Source organism: Numida meleagris, chromosome Z (assembly GCF_002078875.1).
Source record: "Numida meleagris isolate 19003 breed g44 Domestic line chromosome Z, NumMel1.0, whole genome shotgun sequence".
Taxonomy (NCBI): Eukaryota; Metazoa; Chordata; class Aves; order Galliformes; family Numididae; genus Numida; species Numida meleagris.
The window spans coordinates 18,642,556-18,663,458 of NC_034438.1; the positions used below are offsets into that span (position 1 = coordinate 18,642,556).

Here is a 20,903-nt window from a genome sequence, read left to right on the forward strand (position 1 = left end):
ATAAGGAAGACTTTAAATTTGAAAGAACAGGAGATGGAGAGGGTAACCAGCAGCCCTCTAAGGGAGGGTTGAGCAAAGGGCATGGTGTGATGAGAGGGAGAGATCATAAAATCAACAAAATGGGGCTTAAGTGGTGTCACTTCCTGCACTTGCATGTAGACTAGGAAGTTCCTACATGGCACTATTAAGGAAAAACTTTCCAAGCCCCTTCTAGAAACCTAGTGTGCTGGGGTGCCTCTCTAAAGTGCTATATACTAATGCAGAAAGTATGGAGAATAAACTGGGTGAAATAAAGATATGTGTGCTATTGCATGGCTATGATCTTGTTGGGATCATGGAGATCACAGAATCATAGGGGTTGGAAGGGACCTCAGGAGATCATCTAGTCCAACCTCCAGAAATATGAAACACTTCATGAATTTGCATGTCAAAAGTGGTGGGATTGCTTCCATGACTGGAGTGTTGTAATGAAAGGATAGGAAGGCCAGGCAGGGGACACGAGGAAAAGTTGTCACTCTCTATGTCAATGACCGTCTGGAGTGTACAGAGCTCTGCCTAGGATGAGGAGCTGACTGGGAGTTTAATGCTAGGATTAAAGGGAGAGCAGGATTAGGTGATGTTACGGTGTAGGTCTGCTACAGGCCACCTGATCACCTGAGAACAAGAAGGTGAGTCCCTCCACAGGCAGACAGGACCAGTCTCATGTTTGCAAGTCCTGGTCTTTTCAGAGGACATCAACTACCCTGATATGTGTTGGATGGACAACAGAGCAGGGAAGAAGCAATCCAAGATGTTCCTGGTGTGCAATGATGATAATTTCCTTCTGCAAGTTATAGAGGAGCCAATGAGGAGAAGCACTCTGCTAGATCTCACACTCCTCAACAATGAGAAACTTGTTGGGAATGTGAAGATCACTGGCTTGCAGCCTTGTCTGCAATGACCATGAGATGGTGGAGATCAGGATCCTTAGCTCAGAAAACAGAGTGAAAAGCAGTCTCCCAGCTCTGAACTTCAGGAGAGTAAACTATGGTCTCTACCGGGTTCTGCGTAGTAGAATACTGTGGGATAAGTACTGAGGGAAGAGGGGCTAAAGAAAGGTCTCAAGAATAACCTTCTCCAACCTCAAGAGCCAATCATCCCAACAAACAGGAAGTGTGGCAAAAATTCTGGGACAGATGAATAAGGAACTCCTGGCAAAACTCTAATACAAGAATGAAGAATGTTGGTTTTGGCTTTCATTGGACCTTTCTATCAGCCTTTACTGGGCCTTTTCAAGTCTCATTTTTGGTTTTCATTGGGCCTCCTTTGAGTCTTCTTTTGGCCTTCTTTGGATCTTTTTTTTTTTTTTTTTTTGCCTTCTGTGGGGCCTTTATTCGTATCTTTGTTTCTGCCCTCCTTTAGGCCTTTTTTTTTTTTTCCTTCGTTATGCCTTTTTTCAGCCTTCTTTTTGGCCTGCACTGGCCCATTTTTTTTTGCCTCTTTTTTTCCATCTTTCTGAGGTGGATTTCAGTAAGGCCCTTGACACTGTCCCTCTAAGATTCTCATAGACAAGCTGGTGAATGGTCTGGATAGGTAGGCAGCAAGGTGGAGTGAAAATAGGATTAACAGGTAGTGAATAGTGACACAAAGTTTAGTTGGATGCCAGTAAGTAGTGGTGTACCTCAAGGATCAATACTGGGTCCAGTCGTATTCAACTTCTTCATTAATGATTTGGATGACGGAGCAGAGTGTACTCTCAGCAAGTCTGTAGATGACACAAAACTAGGAAGAGTGAGTGATACTTTGGAGAGTCAGGCTGCTATCCAGAGAGACCTGGACAGGCTCAAGAGCTGGGATGACAGGCACCTCATAAAATTTAGCAAGGAAAAGCACAAAGTCCTGCAGCTGGGGAAGAACATGCTCAGGAACCAGTACATAAAGGGAGTCACAAAGCTGGAAAGCAGCTTTGCAGGAAAGGACCTTAGGGTTCTGGTGGACACCAAGTTGAACCTGAGTCAGCAAGGTGCCTTTACCTCAAGGAAGGCTAATGGTTCTGCCAGCAGGACAAGGGCACTGATCTTTCACCTCTCCTTAGCATTCATGAGGCCATATCTGGAGGAGTGCTGTGTCCAGTTCTGGGTTCCCCATTATAAACAGGCATGGACATACTTCAGAGAGTCCAAAGAAGGGTCTCACAATGATGAAGGGACTACAGCATTTGTCATATGAAGATTAAGTGAAAGATCTGGGACTGTTCAGCCTAGCACAGAGAAAGTTTATTGGGGATCTTATCAATGTATACAAAGAGGACAGAGCCTGGATCTTTTTGGTGGTGTCCAGTGCCAGGAGAAGAGGCAGTGGGCACAAACTGGAACACATGATCCATCTGAACGGGAAACACTTACTTACTGCCCATGTAATTGAGATCTATCATAGGTTACACAGAGATATCTCAACACCTTTCCTGAGATCTTCAGAAGTGTCTGGACATGGTCAGGGCAGCCTGCTCTAGATAGACCTGCTTGAGCAGAGGGATTGGACCAAATGACTCTCAGAGGTCCCTTTTAATCTAAACTGTTCTGTGAATCCATGGAAGAAAAGTACCGGTTAACCTTCATACATTTTATAAAGTAAATTATGAGATTAGTGAAAAAGAACCTTGACATGGCATCATTTCAAAGCATGATCATACTGGTTTTCCACACTCCATTTGAACAAAAAACTCTGTCCCCAAGATAAGTACTGGCTGAAAATGCTGGTTGATTTTCAAAACCAATTTGCATAATCTGCCTTGGATTCTCTGGCTACAAAGTTGAAACAATTTGAAAGAACAAAGCTGCTAACAGACTTTGAGAAGCCATAGTGGACATTGGCTATCTGACATCCCTACAGCAAAGAGATAAGGTTTTTGTCTCATCATGACAAGAATCGACTCAATTTTCATAGAATTGCACTTTGACATATTTTTTTATATACAAATATATCAGACATAAAGTCAAGGGAAAATCCATACTGTTTACACACAAAATATGATAGAATATGAAGATAACAGTAATTTTCTATTTAAATAAATAGGAATAAAACCACAGTCCCTGAGAACCCCCTTATCCCAGCCAAAACAAAGAGTGTTCTCCTTGAATTATCAGAAACCTAAGCAACTTAAGGCTTAAGAAAATACGCCAAAGGGGAAAACATTTCTTACTAGAAAATACTGGAGACATGGTTGTTAACAGTACTCTGATTAGCTTCATATGGAGCACAAATCAAGTTACTCCTCTGTGAAATGCTGAGGAAGAGAACAATACTTGGCTACCTTATGATCAGATCCAAAAGCTTAGAACAAACGTAGGTCACAACATATGGTTAATATGCACCAAGATATGTCATGTACTAATTGGTCTGGAACTTTCCACATAGAATGAATATTTTCTGTATGAAGGTACTAAGGTGGCTTTAATTTTTCATTACACCTTTTTGTCAGCTCAGTTCCTGAACATACAGTTTATTAAGCTAGAAAGAAGCCTTTGAATAAACGAAGTCTGCTCTTTTGTGGTTACCAGTGTTAGGTTACTCAGTTTACAATCCTACTTCTAGCTGAATTGCATTAGGAACAGTGAACTATTCCTTTCTCATCCTTTAGTCTGTAATGGATATGATTCTGTTTTTCCAAGTCTCAAGAGAACTCCTCATCTTGTGTGCTAATGCAATTCAGTTGGAAGTAAGGTGTTTTTAATTTAGGATCTTGAGATTTAATCCAGGCATTATCAGGAAGTATTATCTGGTTATCTGTATGCCTTACTGCATGTTTCTCAGCATCACATCATAGCATGTATGCTTTTGAGAAAACTAGGAACAAGGGAATTTGCTGGGTGACAAATGCACCTAAGTAGATCTCAGTGATCAGAATCAAGACCCATTTTATCCAGATGCTGTCTCATTCAGCTACTTCCTTCTCATTAAGTTTAAATCTTATTCCAAAGAGACTGCACTCATACAAGTGACTTGAATAAACTACCCAAGGAAATAATTTTGTTATAAATATAGCATGCCATCACAAAAAGGTGCTGGCATGATATGCAAGATACGAAAACTCAGGACAACTCAGGAAATTACCTGTCTAATCCCTGTAAGTATTCAAGCTCATGCTGAGTGGAGCTTTGGGCAACCTCATCTAATGAAGGATACCCCTGCAGAGAGGGTTGGACTTGATGATCTTAAAAGATTCCTTACAACCCAAGCCATATTGTGATTCTAATATTCATATTGCCCCAAACAGCCATCAAGCTTCAACACTTTAATCCTACCATAATACAACAGAAGTATCATGGGCAACTCTGACCAAACAGCATGCACTAAATCTAGCAGAATTACTCAGTGTTAAATAAAGAGAACAGACTTGACAGTGCGTTTCACTGGTATCGATACATGTTTCCTTCTAAAATCAGAAGGCAGTCTGATGGGGTGCCACTGAGGCAATGGCAAGGGAAAATATGTTACTACCGTGCAGAAGCTCACTTTTTGCCTTGAAGAAGGGAATGGATTAACCCAGAGGGTATCATACTTTGAACCACAAAAAAGCTGAACGCAGCTGTAAGAGTCCAGGTCAATTCATCTGTGCCATTGTTGGACTGTTCATGCAAAAGAAACCATCTAAGCAAAGCTGCAAATAAGCAAGCATCACAGTGACTAAAGGATAGGTTTGTTTCCCTTCTAAAATAAGTGAAGGCAGAGCTTCTAAGAACGGCACTTACTCAGGGTAACTTCCCAGCCCGAGGGAGCTTGCTGTGAGCCAGCCACAAGGAGATTTGTCAGCTTCAAGGTTTAGAAAATGGAGTCCCTTAAACAAATTCAAAGGCTCCTACATTCATGTACTCATATATGAGAAAAAACATGCAGTAGCTTTTTCTTCAAGAAAAACATCAAGACCTCAAGAAAAGGCAAAAGACATCAGAATTCCAGATTTTCTAATTTCAGAGAACAAACTCCACAGTTAACACTTACATGAGCATCACTGCAAGCATACAGAGAGTTGTATGTGCCCTGAGGGATAAAGTATGAACTAATGTTCTGGGTTGTGAAATAAATTCAGCCTATACATGAGCTGGAGAAATGGTTTAAGAGGCTTCCTCAAAAACACCAAAATCTCTCATTATGAAGCACCTTTTCTCCATGCTGCTGCCGTCCTTCAGTATTGCAAGCGTGTGCACACAACACACACATCCCCTCCATTGTAGCAGTAGATCTGTGCAGCATGCACTGAGATGAACACTTCAGTGATTTAGCTGAAATCTGAGCCAAGAATTGGTTTTGGTATCATGATTCTCATAACAGCCATCTTTGACTGAAGATGTTTAGCAATTCAGATTGCTTTGTTTAATGCAGAAGCAGTAAGTAACATGCCATTTTGTTTCAAACATCCAGTATTTCCAAAGTTTTTGTAGTGTAAGTGCTGTGTTTTATGGCTAGAAGTTCTATTTGGAAAATGATTCATTTTTAGAATTCAGGTGTGAACCCAGTAATGAATCTGTTTTGTGTGAACAATAGATAGAGTCAAATTTCATCAACAAAAATAAAAGTCTTATTCAACAAGCACATAAAGGCATACTAGAACACCTTAGAATCTCCTGAATTAAAACGAATATCAAAAGATGCTTTCTCAGTGCAAAAATATTCTGACTTTGCTTACAACATAATGAATACCCTAATCAACAAATGAAGTTAGCTCAAACTTATTTTAAGAAAATGGGATAATACTAAGTTCTTAGTTTTGGATTGCATTTGTAAAATGTTCCAAACCCCTGGAAATAACACAGTGGTCTTTTCTCAAAATATTTTCTACAATTATTATAAAATAATAATAATAATAAATAAGTACTAATTACTTCGTTTAAGCTGCAACCTGAAGATTTTATTCAAATTAAAAGATATTACGAATAAAAAATCCAAATGAAGCAAAATATTAGCCCGTTTTCCGTATGGCCTTTTAAACACTTTTCCTTGAATGGATAAGTTAATAACTCAAGCAGCATACTACAGTTTTTCATTAAAAATTCTTTCTAATCTGAAATTGAATTGAAAATACTTCATTTTAGCAGAGTTTTTAGAGAAAGTTTGACTGTCTCTTTTTAGTTCTTCTGTAAGTTTATATCACAAATTCAGAAAAAGAGAACTAGATAAATTGTAAGATACTCCACAACAACTTATCAAGAAAGGCTCATTTCTCATTTATTCACTTTAGGTGCACTTAATCTGTTCAGTAGCCATGTGGGTTTTTTCTGCCCTCTTAGAATGTTAGGATGTACTTAATGCAGATCACCTTTCAGGGAAAAGGGTATTTTTCTCCTTAACTTCAGATGCATACTCACAGTATTTTATTAATAAATCTAAGCTGTGCTGGCTCAGAAACTGAAGAATAAGATGTATCACTGGCAATCTGGCTTCCTGTTACTGATGAAAATATATATCCTCATTTCATGATGTTAATGGCACATTAAAGTCTTCAATGAACATCGTTAACTGTCTAGGTTGGCCATATTTGTCTTCCATTATTTTAAGTGCTTTCCCTTTATGAATCTGATCCAGACTGAATACAACACAGTGTAAAAAAAACAGACTGTCAAGAACAGGGAAATGTATGTGCAAATTTACCTCAATTGTTCCATGTGCCAATTAAAGGGATATTTCAGTCCATTTGCAGCTTCAGGTCAGGACCAGACCTGCTCGCCACTGACAAATATGGGAACACCCTATCCTGGAATTTCCCTGTATTTAAGATAATTTCTGCAGCCAGAATAATTCTGTTAATCTTTATTCTTTGGAAAGTTACAGATTATTTTGTCTTCATTTTGGAAAGAAATACCCACACAAATTAAAAATCCCGCAACTATTTCTTCAGATACTGCAGACAAGGATAATCCATCCTGACTAAACAAACCCAATCTCTGTATGTCATGTTTTTCAGACAATAGCAGCTCAGTTTGTCTCAAAGTAGTCCAAGTGTAGGTTTTCTTATTCAGAGTGGTATTTTTCTTGTTGTTGTTTTAATATGTGTATATTTCATGGACAGGGAGCAAAGGTTTACCAACATGTATATTATAATGTAGTCTACAGAGCAGCATGTCCTCTAGAAGGAGGCAGTATTATACGGTAGTTAGAGGGAAAACAAATTCTGGAGTAAGTTACATCTTCTTAATACTTGTTTTATCATGAGCAGCAGCAGCAGAACTGTGTATGCTGCTCCAAAAGCAATGCCTCTTATTTATTTCCAAGGAAACTGTAACAGATACAAAGAGCACAATAACAGTATTTGATAAAGCAAATTCTCAGCTACAAAAAAAAACTATTTTTCAACACAGTCACCACCACAAGCTATGTATTTTCGCCAGTGATGAACAAGAGTCTGCATTCCACACTTGTAGAAACCAGCACCAGCAGAGGTGACCCACTGTTTCACGGCTGCTATGACAGTGTTGTTGCTAGGAAAAAGTTGTCCACAGAGTCCATCTTTCACTGATCCAAACAGGTGGAAGTTAAAAGGTGCCAAATCTGGACTATATGGTGGATGTGGTGGGACAGCTCAGCCACATCTGGCAACATGCTCCACAGTTTTCAAACTGGTATGAGGCCTGGAGGAAAAAAGTTGCCTTCTTCTCTGGCCTGACTCTGGAATCACAGAATGGCCTGGCTTGAAAAGGAGCTCAAAGATCATCGAGTTTCAGCCCCCCTGCTGAGTGCAGGGTCACCAACCACTAGACCAGGCTGCCCAGAGCCATGTCCAGCCTGGCCTTGAATGCCTTCAGGGATGGGGAACCTTCAGCTCAGTCAGCATTGTGATGTAGTGGTCAGAGTTGGTGGTTTGTCTGGGTTCCAGGAAATCCAGAAGGATCACCACTTGCCTATCCAAAAAGACAGTGCCCATCACTTTACCCTCTGAGAGTTGCATCTCAAATATTTTTTTTGTTGGGGAATTCACATGTTGCCACACCATGGACTGCTGTTTTGACTTTGGCTCAGAGTGGTGACACCATGTCTTGTCACCATTAATGATGAGATCCAGGAATCTGTCACCTTCAGCCTCATATTGGTTCAGTAGATCCTGACAAACTTGCATGCAGTGTTCTTCCTGTTCATGTGTGAGAATCTGTGGGACCCAGCTGGCACAAACTTTGTAATATTACAACACTGCCACCATAGTTTCCAATATATTGAAGCCGATATCCAGCTCTCTACAGTTCCCTGGCTGTAATCTGCTGATGCACAAAGACAAGCTGATTGAGAAGCTCTTCATTTTGTGGTGTGACAGCTGTGAATGGCTGTCCATGACACCGCTTGTCTTTCATGTCACTGTCGCTACTACTGAAACATACCGCCTACTGTCTCACTGTGCTCGCATCCACTGTTTGGTCTCCATCAACATCCAGCAAGTGTTGATGAATGTCAATGGGTGCTGTTTTCTCCTTCTGGAGAAATTCAGTGACATGTCTTTGTTTCATCTGTGCTTCCATGCCAGACGCCAATTTGTCAGACTGCTTCTCTGCTGCCGCCTGTCACACAGCAACCAAATGTAATGGAATACTGGCAGGAAGGTTCAGCCTCTGCTGCCATACCACTAATATCCGTTTCCAATGTCATGGGCTGCTTTTCGTGTAGCCCAGTATGATCTACAGAAAGTACTGGCTGAAGAGAAGTAGGCTGTCCAGCTTAGGAAATTGATGTACTGGTGGCCATTTGGCTGCTGAACAGATCACGAGGCCAGTGGCCCTGCAGTTCACTTCTGACCATGTTCCCTGTCTTTCTCTTGGTTGAACAGAAATTAGCAAATTTTGTGTAACTATGCTAGTTAGAGCTTATATTGATATTTCACCTGATCAAGGAAACAGTGCTGATCCCCGCTATGGGAGCCTTCAAAAGTCCCCACACCAGCTAATGTTTTACTCAGCAAAGTTCAGCTGGCCAAGTCCTTGGTTAAAACATGAGCTCTGCCCTAGCCTGTGCTTGTTGGTTCTTTCTAGAGTTTATGACAGTGCTAATGATTTCATTGAATAATCAATTTTTCATCTCATTAGAGACCTAGGTTTTGCTAAAATGGAGATTCTCTACATATTAGATCCCATGCACCATTAATCAGGACAGCCATCCCTTAGAAAAGGAAAGCATATAAAGTATTAACCATTGCCTCCTCTGTCTATATTTTCAAGTTTTGTGTAGCAAAAACAGTTTATCAGGTGAATATTAAGAAATTAGGCCACCACAGCAAGACATCCACATTCGAAGTTCCTTCCTTCAACAATGTCTTTGAATGAAAATGAGAAAATTGTTCCAATACAATATTGAAGATTTCTCTCTTTCATCGTGCTCCTTCCTTCCTTCCTTCCTTCCTTCCTTCCTTCCTTCCTTCCTTCCTTCCTTCCTTCCTTCCTTCCTTTCTTTCTTTCTTTCTTTCTTTCTTTCTTTNCTTTCTTTCTTTCTTTCTTTCTTTCTTTCTTTCTTTCTTTCTTTCTTTCTTTCTTTCTTTCTTTCTTTCTTTCTTTCTTTCTTTCTCTCTTTTTTTTTACTGTACTATAACTTTGAAATTAGGGGCTTTTTAATTTTCCATTCCTACTCTTTAAGCTTGTTTCCCAGCTCCCTTCAGAGATAATGCCCTCTAATTCCTCATATTGGCTCATACGTTCACTTTTTCTGAATATGCTCTTTTCTCTGATAGCAATCCCAAAGCTAGGTTTCTCATTGTATCTGCTCTCTTCTGCCTTGGACCTTGTATCTTCCTACCTAAACCACCTGCCTTTCCAGTTAACAGCCTCGAATGGCTTTTGCTAATCTTCTCATGTCATCTCCTTGTTCTCCTTTTTCTCTATCATACTATTTGTTTCAAGAGATAATTGAAAAAAATGTTATTGACTCCTGCTCCTTTTGATTTACTTTTCCCTTTTCTACCATACAGCTGCTTTTTCTGTGTCTTGTAATGCCACAGGTGCAACCACAATTCAGGCCCATTAACAATCTATCAAATGAGCTGCCTTGCACTCATCCTGTCCTTTGTTCTTTTCCTCAACTAACCTGGCTTCTCAGATCAAAAGATTTTTTAGTCTCTCTGATTTAAAAAACTCTCAGTCTTCCCATTCTCTGCTTTTGTTTCTGTGATTTTCCATCTCGGCTCACTGAATGAACTCCCTCTGGCTGCTGTGTGAGGTTTACTACGTTGGGAAAAAAGGATCACTCTGTACCTTTTTCCTGAGAATTCTATCTGACTGTATTAGTCTCCTGACTATCATCTTATGCTTTGATTTTAAGTAATTTGTGTCAGAGGATAGTATTTCATCTTGGGCTTTCGAAGAACAGAGGACAATTGGATTCCATTCCTTGGCTGCAGCTCAGAGCTGCCACATCAATGCAAATAATAAATAATTGCAGAATAATGAATTTAGTGCTTTAACACTGCCATCGTCTGGCTAGTTTTGACCACAACACTCCATATTTGACTAAAATCTTGAAGTTTTGTTTTTCTTTCACCTTAAGTGATATTTACTGCTGTAAAGTTGGTCTGAGTACTAGAAATAATGGAAATCTTTATGTTACATCCCTTCTATGCCTTTTGTTTTCTATTTTGCTTTATAAAGGAAAGTATTGAGGCTGATAACTCAAACACTGAAGAATTAGAGGATTCCACGTTAAACTGCTATGTAAAATTAATTCACCAGCATTACCTGAATGATGTCTGTATTTTGTAATATATTTTTCTCATGCATAACAAACATACAATACTTAAATACACATATTGATGCAAAACAGAAATTGTGAGTGATCTGAATGTTGGTGTGACACTTTCCCTGAAAAATCTTGTAGTCTCTACCTTATTTAGGAAAGTCATGAACCGGAGTTGTCTATTTTAATAACATTTTTCTTTACATTTTCTTCATTATGTTCTCTTTTTAAATTTTTCACTCTTGCATTCCTTGTTTTTCCTTTAGTTAATTTCTGTGATACAATCAGACTCATCATTTTTAGGCTTATTATCATTTGATCAACATTTTGTGGTTAAAAGTAGTTGCATATTACATTTCCTAAGGAATAGCAGAAGTATTAACCTTCTTAGAAAAACAGTTTTTCTGTGACAGGAGACTGTGGAATTCTATTCAGATATGAGTTCCAATAAGTTTAAAATCCAGATGCATTATAAGAAATTGTTGACAGGAAGAATAGATACAAATATCCAAAGAAGAAAGTGTGCTTCAGTAATTAGTTTTTTAATTCAATTTATTGTCATGTGCTGAAATATTACCCAGAATTCTAGGAAATATAGAAGAGGATTATGAGTGCAAGGAAGGAACACTAATTGAATTCTTAATTGAAATGACTCATCTAAGCAATGCAGTATCCTTACATGTGTGCAACACTAGAAGCTTGACTTTAGTACATCTGTAAGAATTGTTACACGTCAGAAAAAAGGTTTGGTAGACAAGGGTCTCCATTTACAAATGGAAAACATTGTTTTGTTGGTTTTGTTTGTTTGTTTTGTTTTGTTTTGTTTTTTTGATACGGCAACAGGGCTTGGTCTTATTCATTTTGTCTCAGTCAAAATTGGTTGCACTGGGAACAAAGCTTACTAAGTACCTCAATCTACTGGATTTAAATGATACATGGACCTTAAGCAAACTCTGTAAAGGCATCAGTTTTGTTCATCTTGACACTTACATAGGAAGAAAGTTATAAATAGATGGTCTAACTAACCCTTCTAAAAATGATATGTAAGGTGAGAATAGGAGTCTCCAATCATAATGACTGCAAATAAAATATCACATGAAATTTCACTCATTATTATGAAAACCAGTTTCCTTTGTTGTGCATACTAGTGCTGTTATTTTTTAAAGAGGATGCTTATTGGATTTTTATATATTAATTCTGGATTTTCAATGCTTTTTACATCCTTATTCACTAGGGGACTCTTACAAGGCTGGGCCTTTATTTGAGCAGTTTATATTTGAACCATAAACACCTGTTTGGCAGTGAAATTTGGAGCAGATTAAGTAAACAAAAAAACAAAAATTCTTAATTTCTATGACTTACAGGCGACAGAAGATAGGATATTTAACATGTTTTCACTGTCTTACAAACAGAGATTTGCATCTGACTTCCACTACCCGTCCAATCTGGCATCTACACATATTAGCAAAGTATGATTCACTAGCAGAAAATACACATAACACAGAAAAATAGTCTACTTCAGTAAGAGGACAGAATAACTTTCCAAAGGTCTTCTCTTTGCCTCTCTTGAATTTATTAATTTTTGACATCTCCCTGGACTAGTACAAAGCATTTGATACTGTCCTCTACAACGTTCTTTTCACTAAACTGGAGAGACATGGATTTCATGAATGGAACTAGCTAGATGGTCACATTTCAGGTGCTGTGGTCAATGACTCAGTGTCCAGGTGGAGACCAGTGATAAGTGGTGTTCCTCCAGGGTCAGTACTGAGACAAGCACTGTTGACATCTCTGTCAGTTACGTGGACAGTGGGACTGAGTGGATCCTCAGCAAGTCTGCCAACAACACCAAGCTGTGTGGTGAGGTCAACACACTAGAGGGAATGGACACCATTGAGAGAGACGTGGACAAGCTTGAGAGGTCAGCCCTTGTGAGCCTCAAGAAGATCAACATGGCCAAGTGCAGGGTACTGCACCCGGGCTGGGGAAGTTTCAAACATGAATACAAGCTGGGTAAATACAGGCATGCAGCCACAGCGGACAAGGACTTGGGAGCACTGGTGGATGACAAAGTTAGTGTGAGCCAGCAATGCACACTTGCAGCCCCGAAAGTCAACCATGTCCTGGTTCTAGAGATGGTGAAGCACTGAGCAATAAGCAGTAGCGAGAAGCTCAACTAAGGATAATGCTGGGTGCTGCACCTAGGACAGAGCAATGCCAGACCCAGGCACAGGTGGGATACATGTGCTAGAGAGCAGTGCAGTAGGAAGGGACATGGGGTTGCTGGTGCCAGCAGTTCAGCATGAGCCAGCAGTGTGCCCTGGCAGCCAAGGGGCAAACTCCATTTTGGGGTGCACTAACACAGCACAGCCAGACAGGCAGAAGAAGAGATTCTCCTGCTATATTTAGCATTGATGCAGCCCCATCTTAAATATTGTGTGCAGTATAAAAAGGGTGTTAAGGTACTTGAATGTGTCCACAGGAAGCAACAAAGTTGGCAGAAGTTTTGGAAGGCATGTCCCGTAAGAAGAGGATGAGGGCAGTTGGGTGGTCCTGTCTGGAGAAGAGAAGGTTGAGAGGTGACCTCACTGCCCCCTGCAGCTCCCTGAGGAGGGGAAGTAGAGGGAGGTGAGTTGTCCAACTGTGAGATTGGACAAACAATGGATTAGGCTTCCTAGCAAGGTGGTTGATGCCCCATCTAACTCAGGATATTCTATTTATATGGTTTGAATTTTTGGGTGGTCTTGCATGGAACAACACATTGGACTTAGTGATCCTTATGGATTCCTTCCCACTCAGGATATATTCTATGATTCTGATCCAATCATATCCTATCCTATCCTATCCTAAAAGAAGTGTAGCTAAGTGGTAGTGGGGAGTGATCTTCCGTATATAGTCCATGCTTATGAGACTCCACCTGGAGTACTGCACTCAGCTCTGTGTCCTCCAGCAGAAGAGAGACATGGAACTGTCAAGAGTGTTTCCAGAAGAGGGCCATAAAAGATGATAAGAGGGCTGAAGCACCACTCCTATGAAGGCAGGCTGAGGGAGCTCAGTCTGGAGAAGAGAAGGCTCTGGGAAGATGTTGTTGTGGTCTTTCGGTATTTAAAGGAGGCCTACAAGAGAGAAGGGACTCTTTATCAAGTATTGTAGTGAGAAGACAAAGGATAATAGTTTTAAACTAAAAGGGGGTAGATATAGATTAGTTATAAGGAAGAATTTTTTCTCTATGAGAGTGGTGAGGTGCTGGAACAGGTTGTCCAGAAAAGCTGCGGATGCTCATCCCTGGAGGTGTTCGAGACCAGGCTGAATGGGATCCTGAGCAACCTGGTCTATTGGAAGGTGTTCCTGCCTGTGGCAGGGGAGCTGGAACTAGATGGTTCTGTAGGTCCTTTCCAACTCAAACCATTCTATGATTCGATGACAAGTGGTAAATCTTATATCTGAAAACTTACAAGTACCCAGTGTAAATAAATAGAAAAAAAGAGTATTTTTAAGCAGAAATTGAGTTTGTATAATTTGCATTGAAAAAATCTTAATAACCAAGATATCAGAGTTCTCTTTAGTGTTGTAATAAATCAGTATTGGTTGTCTTCAGTATTCTGTCAAAGTTAGTAAGTGCATAAGCACATCAAGTACATCTTCACAATAAGCTTACTTTCAAAACACTGCAGAAACAAATAAAAGCATAAATAAAGAAATAAACAATTATCCATGACTTCAGCAACACAACTGATTATTCTCTTTGAATTTTAAACATTTCTTGTGGTTGGAAAGACATTAATAAAATTATAGCCCAAAACATATGCTAAAAGAATTTTATAATGTACTTACATATCACTGGCAATAGAGGAGTTCCTGGACATAGACTTTGGAGAAAGGTCATAGTCACTGTCTGACCGGTAAAGGAAAGACTCCCTACGTTGGCTGTGGACAAAATTTGCCTGAAGAATTAGCCCTGATCCAGGGCTCGTCATGGGATCCAAGGGACTTCGTCCCGATGATGTACCATTGTCCACATCGAAACTGCAGAAAGAAAAGATAAAAAGATTTGTGCTGTCAGCATAAAAGTTTTGAAAGTAATGAACACTCTTCTGGCAAATTTATCACTAGGGAAATTTGCTTCTCTTTAACTGGAGAAATCATGATCTGGACAATTTCACTGTTAAGGCAAAAACAAGGTAGCCAAGAAATAGATTTTGCAACAGCTAATAACCAAAAAAAGTAAGTCTGCAGGAAACTAAATTTGGTAGCAGAAAAAAACAAACCACTATTAGGAATACAGGAACTTATATGCATGTCTGTATGCTGATTATCTATGAGACCTATACAGCAGAAACACAATGCAGTTCTCTTCTTAAGGCCCCATCTCTCCTGAGCTGGACTCTCATTACTCTGATTCCCAATGGAAGGTAGCAGGTGCTCTTTTGTTATAGAGTACCCATTCCTCATACTTCATTACTACTCAAATACTTCAAGAATGTATTTTGTCTTTTCTCAGTAAATCAAGGGGGAATAATGTGTATTTGCATGCATTAGAAGGAGACAGAATTTTAAAACTGGATTGAAGAAATGAGCTCCATGATCACTGACAAACAATGATTTCTGTGGCCATTCTTGTCTTATGCCTTTGAATTGTGCAGCTTCCATCTAGTATTTCTAGTTATTGTTTGGTAGTGCAAGTGCTAAACAATTTTATCACTCCTAGGGAGCACTGCTGTCATGAGAGGCATAAAAAAAGACAGAGACAGTACCACAAAGGGCTTTGAAAATCAGTACAAAGACCTTGAATGGGACTCAGTTCATTAGAAACCAGTACAGGGTGATGCATTCATGGCAACTCGTGCTATTTAGTACCAGACAAGAGTCTTTTCAGACTACGTAGCTTAGTTTCTAGATTTCATGTGTTGCAGTATGGAATCTTGGAAGTCATGAATGACTAGATTAGCAAGATTTTGTCTGCCTATGATAAAATGGAGCACGTTCTACTAAGCCAGATATGGAAGAGGACTTTTGTTTCTCTGGTTGGTTGTCTCTCTAAAACTGAAGATTAATATTAGTTTTAAAGCATGTGAGAAAAGGTGTGTATGAGACCTCGGTTTACAACTACTAAGCATAGTAACAGGAACTCAAGTAATGCTATTAAAGCACATAGGAATGATGCATGAGCAGAGGATCTATCACATGACTTTTTAAGTATCAATAAGCTTAAGAATGTATTTGTAACAAGCAATTCTAAAAAGAGACCTTTTGAAAAGCGTGCTCACATGAAGGATACCCACTGCTTTCAGTCATGTCTAATGGCAGTTGAAGAGAAAATATTTGGTACATATCAGCTGATTAGACTTCAGCCTGGCACATGTTACAGCAGGTACAAGCTACTCTCTGCACTAGCTTGCTTCTTGCTGTTATCTACCACTGACCTGAGGCTGCATTGTCAGCAGTGGTAATGTTCCACAGAAGTGACAGCACTCCTTCAGCCTTTTTGCATGTTGAATGAACTAATCAAATAGATCTACATTGCCTATACGTTGCCTCAGAAAGCAATTTCTTTTTTCAAAAACAAAATATTAAGAAACAGCTATTAACAGGCTTTAAACAGGCATTTTGCAGGTATTAATCAAAATGTATAATAAATCAGCCATTAAAAAACTATAATAAACCAGTACAGGTTATAAATACAGATTATTAAATAAATCAACTTCAACAGAAGTTTCCAAAACAATTCACTGGCAGTTAACCCTAAGACATATACACTTTCCTGAATTCGATTTCTTTTAATTGTGGCTGAGTACTTCTGTTTCTTCTAATATGCTACTACTCTGTAACATTATTAATTTCAAACTAAAGAAAACATAATCTGCACAACAGTGAATGAGAGTTCTGCCACCAGTTTGCTGCATGATTCTGGACAGTGCAAAGCTCCTCTCCGCATTTTGGTTTCCCTGTTCTTTGTATTTTTGATCACTGTGAGAAATGCTCACAAAAAAAAAAAAAAAAAAAAAAAAAAAAAAACAGTGAAAAAATATTTAAAGCACAAGAAACTAAGAATATTACTATGACTACAATTAGATAGGATGAATGTACAAGATAGTATGAATGGTAAAACAGTAACAAAAGAGATAAAAAAAAAGGTAAGATAACCATGTTACCATTACCGCCAGTCTGACTACTATTATTCACTCGTAATACTGACACTGATAGATACTGATAAAGATACTTTTTGATTTCTTTTAATTTCCTGAGTACTTCAAGAGCAAAAAATACACTGCCAATGAAGGTTTTGGAACATTTAAGAGTTCACTGTATCTCAAAATCGTAACACTTAATTGCCAGAATAACAAAATTATTTTCTTCAAACACATGCAAGAAAACACAAACTCCTGAACACATGGTCTGCATATTTTCTTCTCTTGCTGAGGACAAAATGGTAGATACTTCATGCAATTTTATATAAAAGAGAAGGTAGTTATTTACTCCAGTGCTCAGTAAGACTAACTTCTGAAACGACAATGTTATTTCAAATATACATATATATAAGCTTGTTGAAAAAATCTGAAATAAAAGTTTAAGGGCAGTATGGAAATAAATGAAGATAAACATGACTCTCAGCAGGAAAATGTTAAAAAAGGAATGTCTATTAAATTCATTTTCTTCAAGGTGGACTTAATTATTCAAACAAATAAAAGATTATAGTAACATTTGGATTATAGTAACATATGGTATTATTTGGAGATTTGTTTTTGCTTTCTTCACCTGCCTTTTGTGACACAATATGAATATTCTATTACCAATTTTATTTTTCCCAGTCAAAAAAGGCCAGGCCTCCATGAATGACTTCACTGCCAGGTTATTAAATACTGACCATTAAAAAATTAAAAGTCAATTGTATAAAATCAAAGTTGGTTGGCCATGAGAGACCCCACTGCTTGCACCACCAGATAACTGCACATGCAAGATTTGCACACAGCTGTTGTGATCGGAATTTTATCCTGTGATACTGTATTGTGTCCACTAGGTGGGTGTCAAAAGTAAAGAAATGGATTCCAGTATATCATCTAGGATCTGGCTCATATTGCTCAACCAAAATGTCTTATGTGAATACTTGTAATGAAATGTTCAGTGCCGCAGCAAAAGAGTGAATGTGAATACAGCACTGGTGTGCCAAAAACATTTCTGTATAAAAAGTTTCTAATATGTTACAGTAGCTAAATGTCTTATTGAGACATGCTACCACTTTTGGACGTAAAAGGTCATAGAAATCTAAATGAAAAATGGTTTAGTACATTGAAAACAAAATATTCCTTTGTCTGAATCTTGAGCCTTTTTTTTGCAAGAAATGGAGGCACTGATCACATTGCTTCAAGTGAAGAGAGAATCAGAATGGGGAACTGAAGACTTTGAAAACAAGTTGTTTTCTTTCTTTCTATATGCACCTAAAAAATATAAAAAAGTTTAAGATACAAAATGGGACAGACTCTCTAGTTTGCCCAGGCAGAAACTGCAGAAAGTCGACTGTGGTTACTTCATATTTATCTTTCCATTCCTGTAAAGTTTTCAACTGTGGTGAGAAGATATTGTGAATGAAAATAGTGCATAATCAGTGATAAACCAAAAGTTATTCTTTCCCTGGTATGCTCCTCTGCCTCCTTGCACTTTTGGTAGAGGAGGCTCTACCAAAAAAAGGAAGGAGTGCTGAAGTTGTTAACGAGGGTACTAGAACTGTTTTGCCACCTTTTCATAGACCCATCAAGGTGCCCATTTAAAGATATCATGGATCTGCAGCCAGCTCCAGGCACTTGCACGACTTATGTAAAGCTGAGCTACAGTTTTCTGACAGGAACATCTAGCACAGAATGCATCACAGAAATTTCTGTGTTCAGAGAGCTTTCCTGCAACTGCAGAGATTTGAAAGCTACAAAAAACAGTGCTAATTCAGCAACTTCCACTTGCATATTTTGACGAAATCTGTTGTGACACTACTGGATACTGTTTATCCTCAAAGCCTCTCTTATCCAGTGTTCAGTGGCAGCAAACATGGCATGAGATGGAAGATCAGTCTTTTCCTTTTCTGGCTATTCACTGTGTTTGCACGTCTTTCCCATCGAGTATTGTCCAGGTTCTGTACAGAGAAGGGGATAAAGGTGGTGAACTCTCTTCAGTGACTTGTAAACATCCACAGCTGACCTTCCCTGTGCTCCTTATAGGACAAGAAGTGCTAACATCACAAGTTAACTTCAGGGAGATAAATTACTGACGATTTGCTGCAGACATACTGGGAATCTGTGGTCAGGTTCAAGATCCCAGACCTCAGCAGCACTGCTTCAGTGTGAGCAACTGCACAACTTCCTTTCACTGTCAAAGTAACCCTCTGTACACTTCCTTTCAAATTCTTAAATAAATTCTCTGCTACTCTCTGCAAGTTGCTAAAATGAAGGAGGGAGAAAACCTATGTAGAAAATATTGTTCATCATTACATAAGGAGTAATAGCATCATAATGAATATGTACAAGAGTTTGTAACTAATGATGAAAAGAAAATCTTAATATTGCTCTTACCTACTCCTGAGAGCTTAGCAACTTCATCTCTTTACTGCTGTTCTCTTTTGTTTGTTTTTGTAGAGAAATTAGCAATAGTAAAAGAGGGATTCCACCTCAAAATGAAGAATTGAGGAGACTTCAGATGAATAGCAATTGCATTCCCAGTGTTCCCCATATAAGTAAGGTATTCTCACTACATTCAGCCTCTGCTGCCTTGGAAGCTATGGGGAGGAAGATAAATTAACTGACCCTACAGGGACACCTTATCTTTTAAGGCCATCTTTAAACATTATAGGATGAGGCAAGACCTGAAGAAGAAAAGTTTGTCTCCTGTTATGGGAGTTCATTGTCCCAGTGCTGAGCAATCTTTCCAGCCTTTTACCTGCTCAGTTATCTACATACCCATCTCAAAGTGCAGAATTCACAGATGTCCTGTCCTGTATTTCCACTTGGAAGTAACAATACCACCATCAGACTAAATGGGTGTATTTTCCATCAAAGCTGTAATTCACTGAAGCTATCAAAGAAAAGATCCCCTGCAGTAACCTCCTTTAGAGCAAAATCGAAGTAATAACATTTTATTTACATCTCCAAGAGGAGAGCAGGCTATTTACAGCTTGTGCTCCAGGCCAGGGGCTCAGACATGGAGGAGACAGCGAGTAGATAGTAGAGAAATGGAAAGATCAGATGGTCCATTCAAATGCAGAATCCCAACTTCTTCCTCTGAATTCTTGATCTGAGAAAACTTGGCAGAGATGCCAGATGGGCATCTCACCTGCATGGCCCTCTCAGGAAATGGCCATAGAGAAAGGCCACAAGCACCCATTTCTAGGATAGTTCAGTATGAAAGTCCAGGCTAGGGCAAGGCTCTGTAAGATGGGATATGACAGGCAGGGTGTGTTTTTTGACCCTATGTATGTTAATTGTGTATCCTGAAGATTATGCATCTCAAATCAAAGCAGAGTAGTTTTGTTCTTAGATGGGATTGACTTATTCTGCATTAATTATAGGTTATTTCAGCGGACAATTTCAGCTACTGTGAAAATCAAACCAACAACTGTGACACAGTTCTTCAAAAAATGCTCAAAGTTTCTTGAAACACTGTCACCAGAAAGCATTCTGAGTAAGACAGGCTCTGAATCCAAGCTCTCTGTCAAGAAGGAATAAATGAAAAGGAATGTGCAAGGCATAAAAAAACACTAAGAGTCCTTCCTCTGCAACAGAGATTATCTGAAGACAATCTGAAGAACTGCAATCTCTTTTACGTATTTTAGGCAGTAAAATTCTGTTTTAGCTAAAAACAAACTACATTCACTGAGTTCAGTGAATCCAACTGTAAATCTGTCCAAAGATTTGTTAATATACCAAATTATTGTTAAATTTCTTTGTGAAATATGGATTTCAGACACATTCTGCATTAGTTAACTAGACCAGATAAAGACTTTGATTATGTTTTTGTGATTTGTCTTGGACCTGTTTTTTATTTCTTATTAATAAGCTAAGCATTAAATTGATACAGCAGCTGACTGGGGTGTCTCTTTTGTTGCCAGGAATAGTTTTCCAGAATTTATTAATGAAGAAAAAGTAGCATTTCCTTTATCAGAAAGAGACAAGTTGCCAGTAATCAGACCTTGCCATAGGTTCTAACTGGACTGTAGATGTTTAACAGGTTAACCCCCGTAT

General features: G+C 38.8%; 1 protein-coding gene across 4 annotated transcripts in view; it reads right to left on the reverse strand.

Annotated features, from left to right (window-relative positions):
- The window catches only part of PDE4D (phosphodiesterase 4D), a 606,949-nt gene that overhangs the window by 101,418 nt on the left and 484,628 nt on the right, over nucleotides 1–20,903 (reverse strand). For all 4 annotated transcript variants that reach the window (XR_002433221.1, XM_021379888.1, XM_021379890.1 and 1 more), the window contains one exon: nucleotides 14,515–14,706. Coding sequence is in view for 3 of the 4 variants with exons in the window: in XM_021379888.1 (XP_021235563.1) it covers nucleotides 14,515–14,706 (192 nt within the window). In the remaining variant the exon portion in view is untranslated. The remainder of the gene's footprint in view (nucleotides 1–14,514; nucleotides 14,707–20,903) is intronic.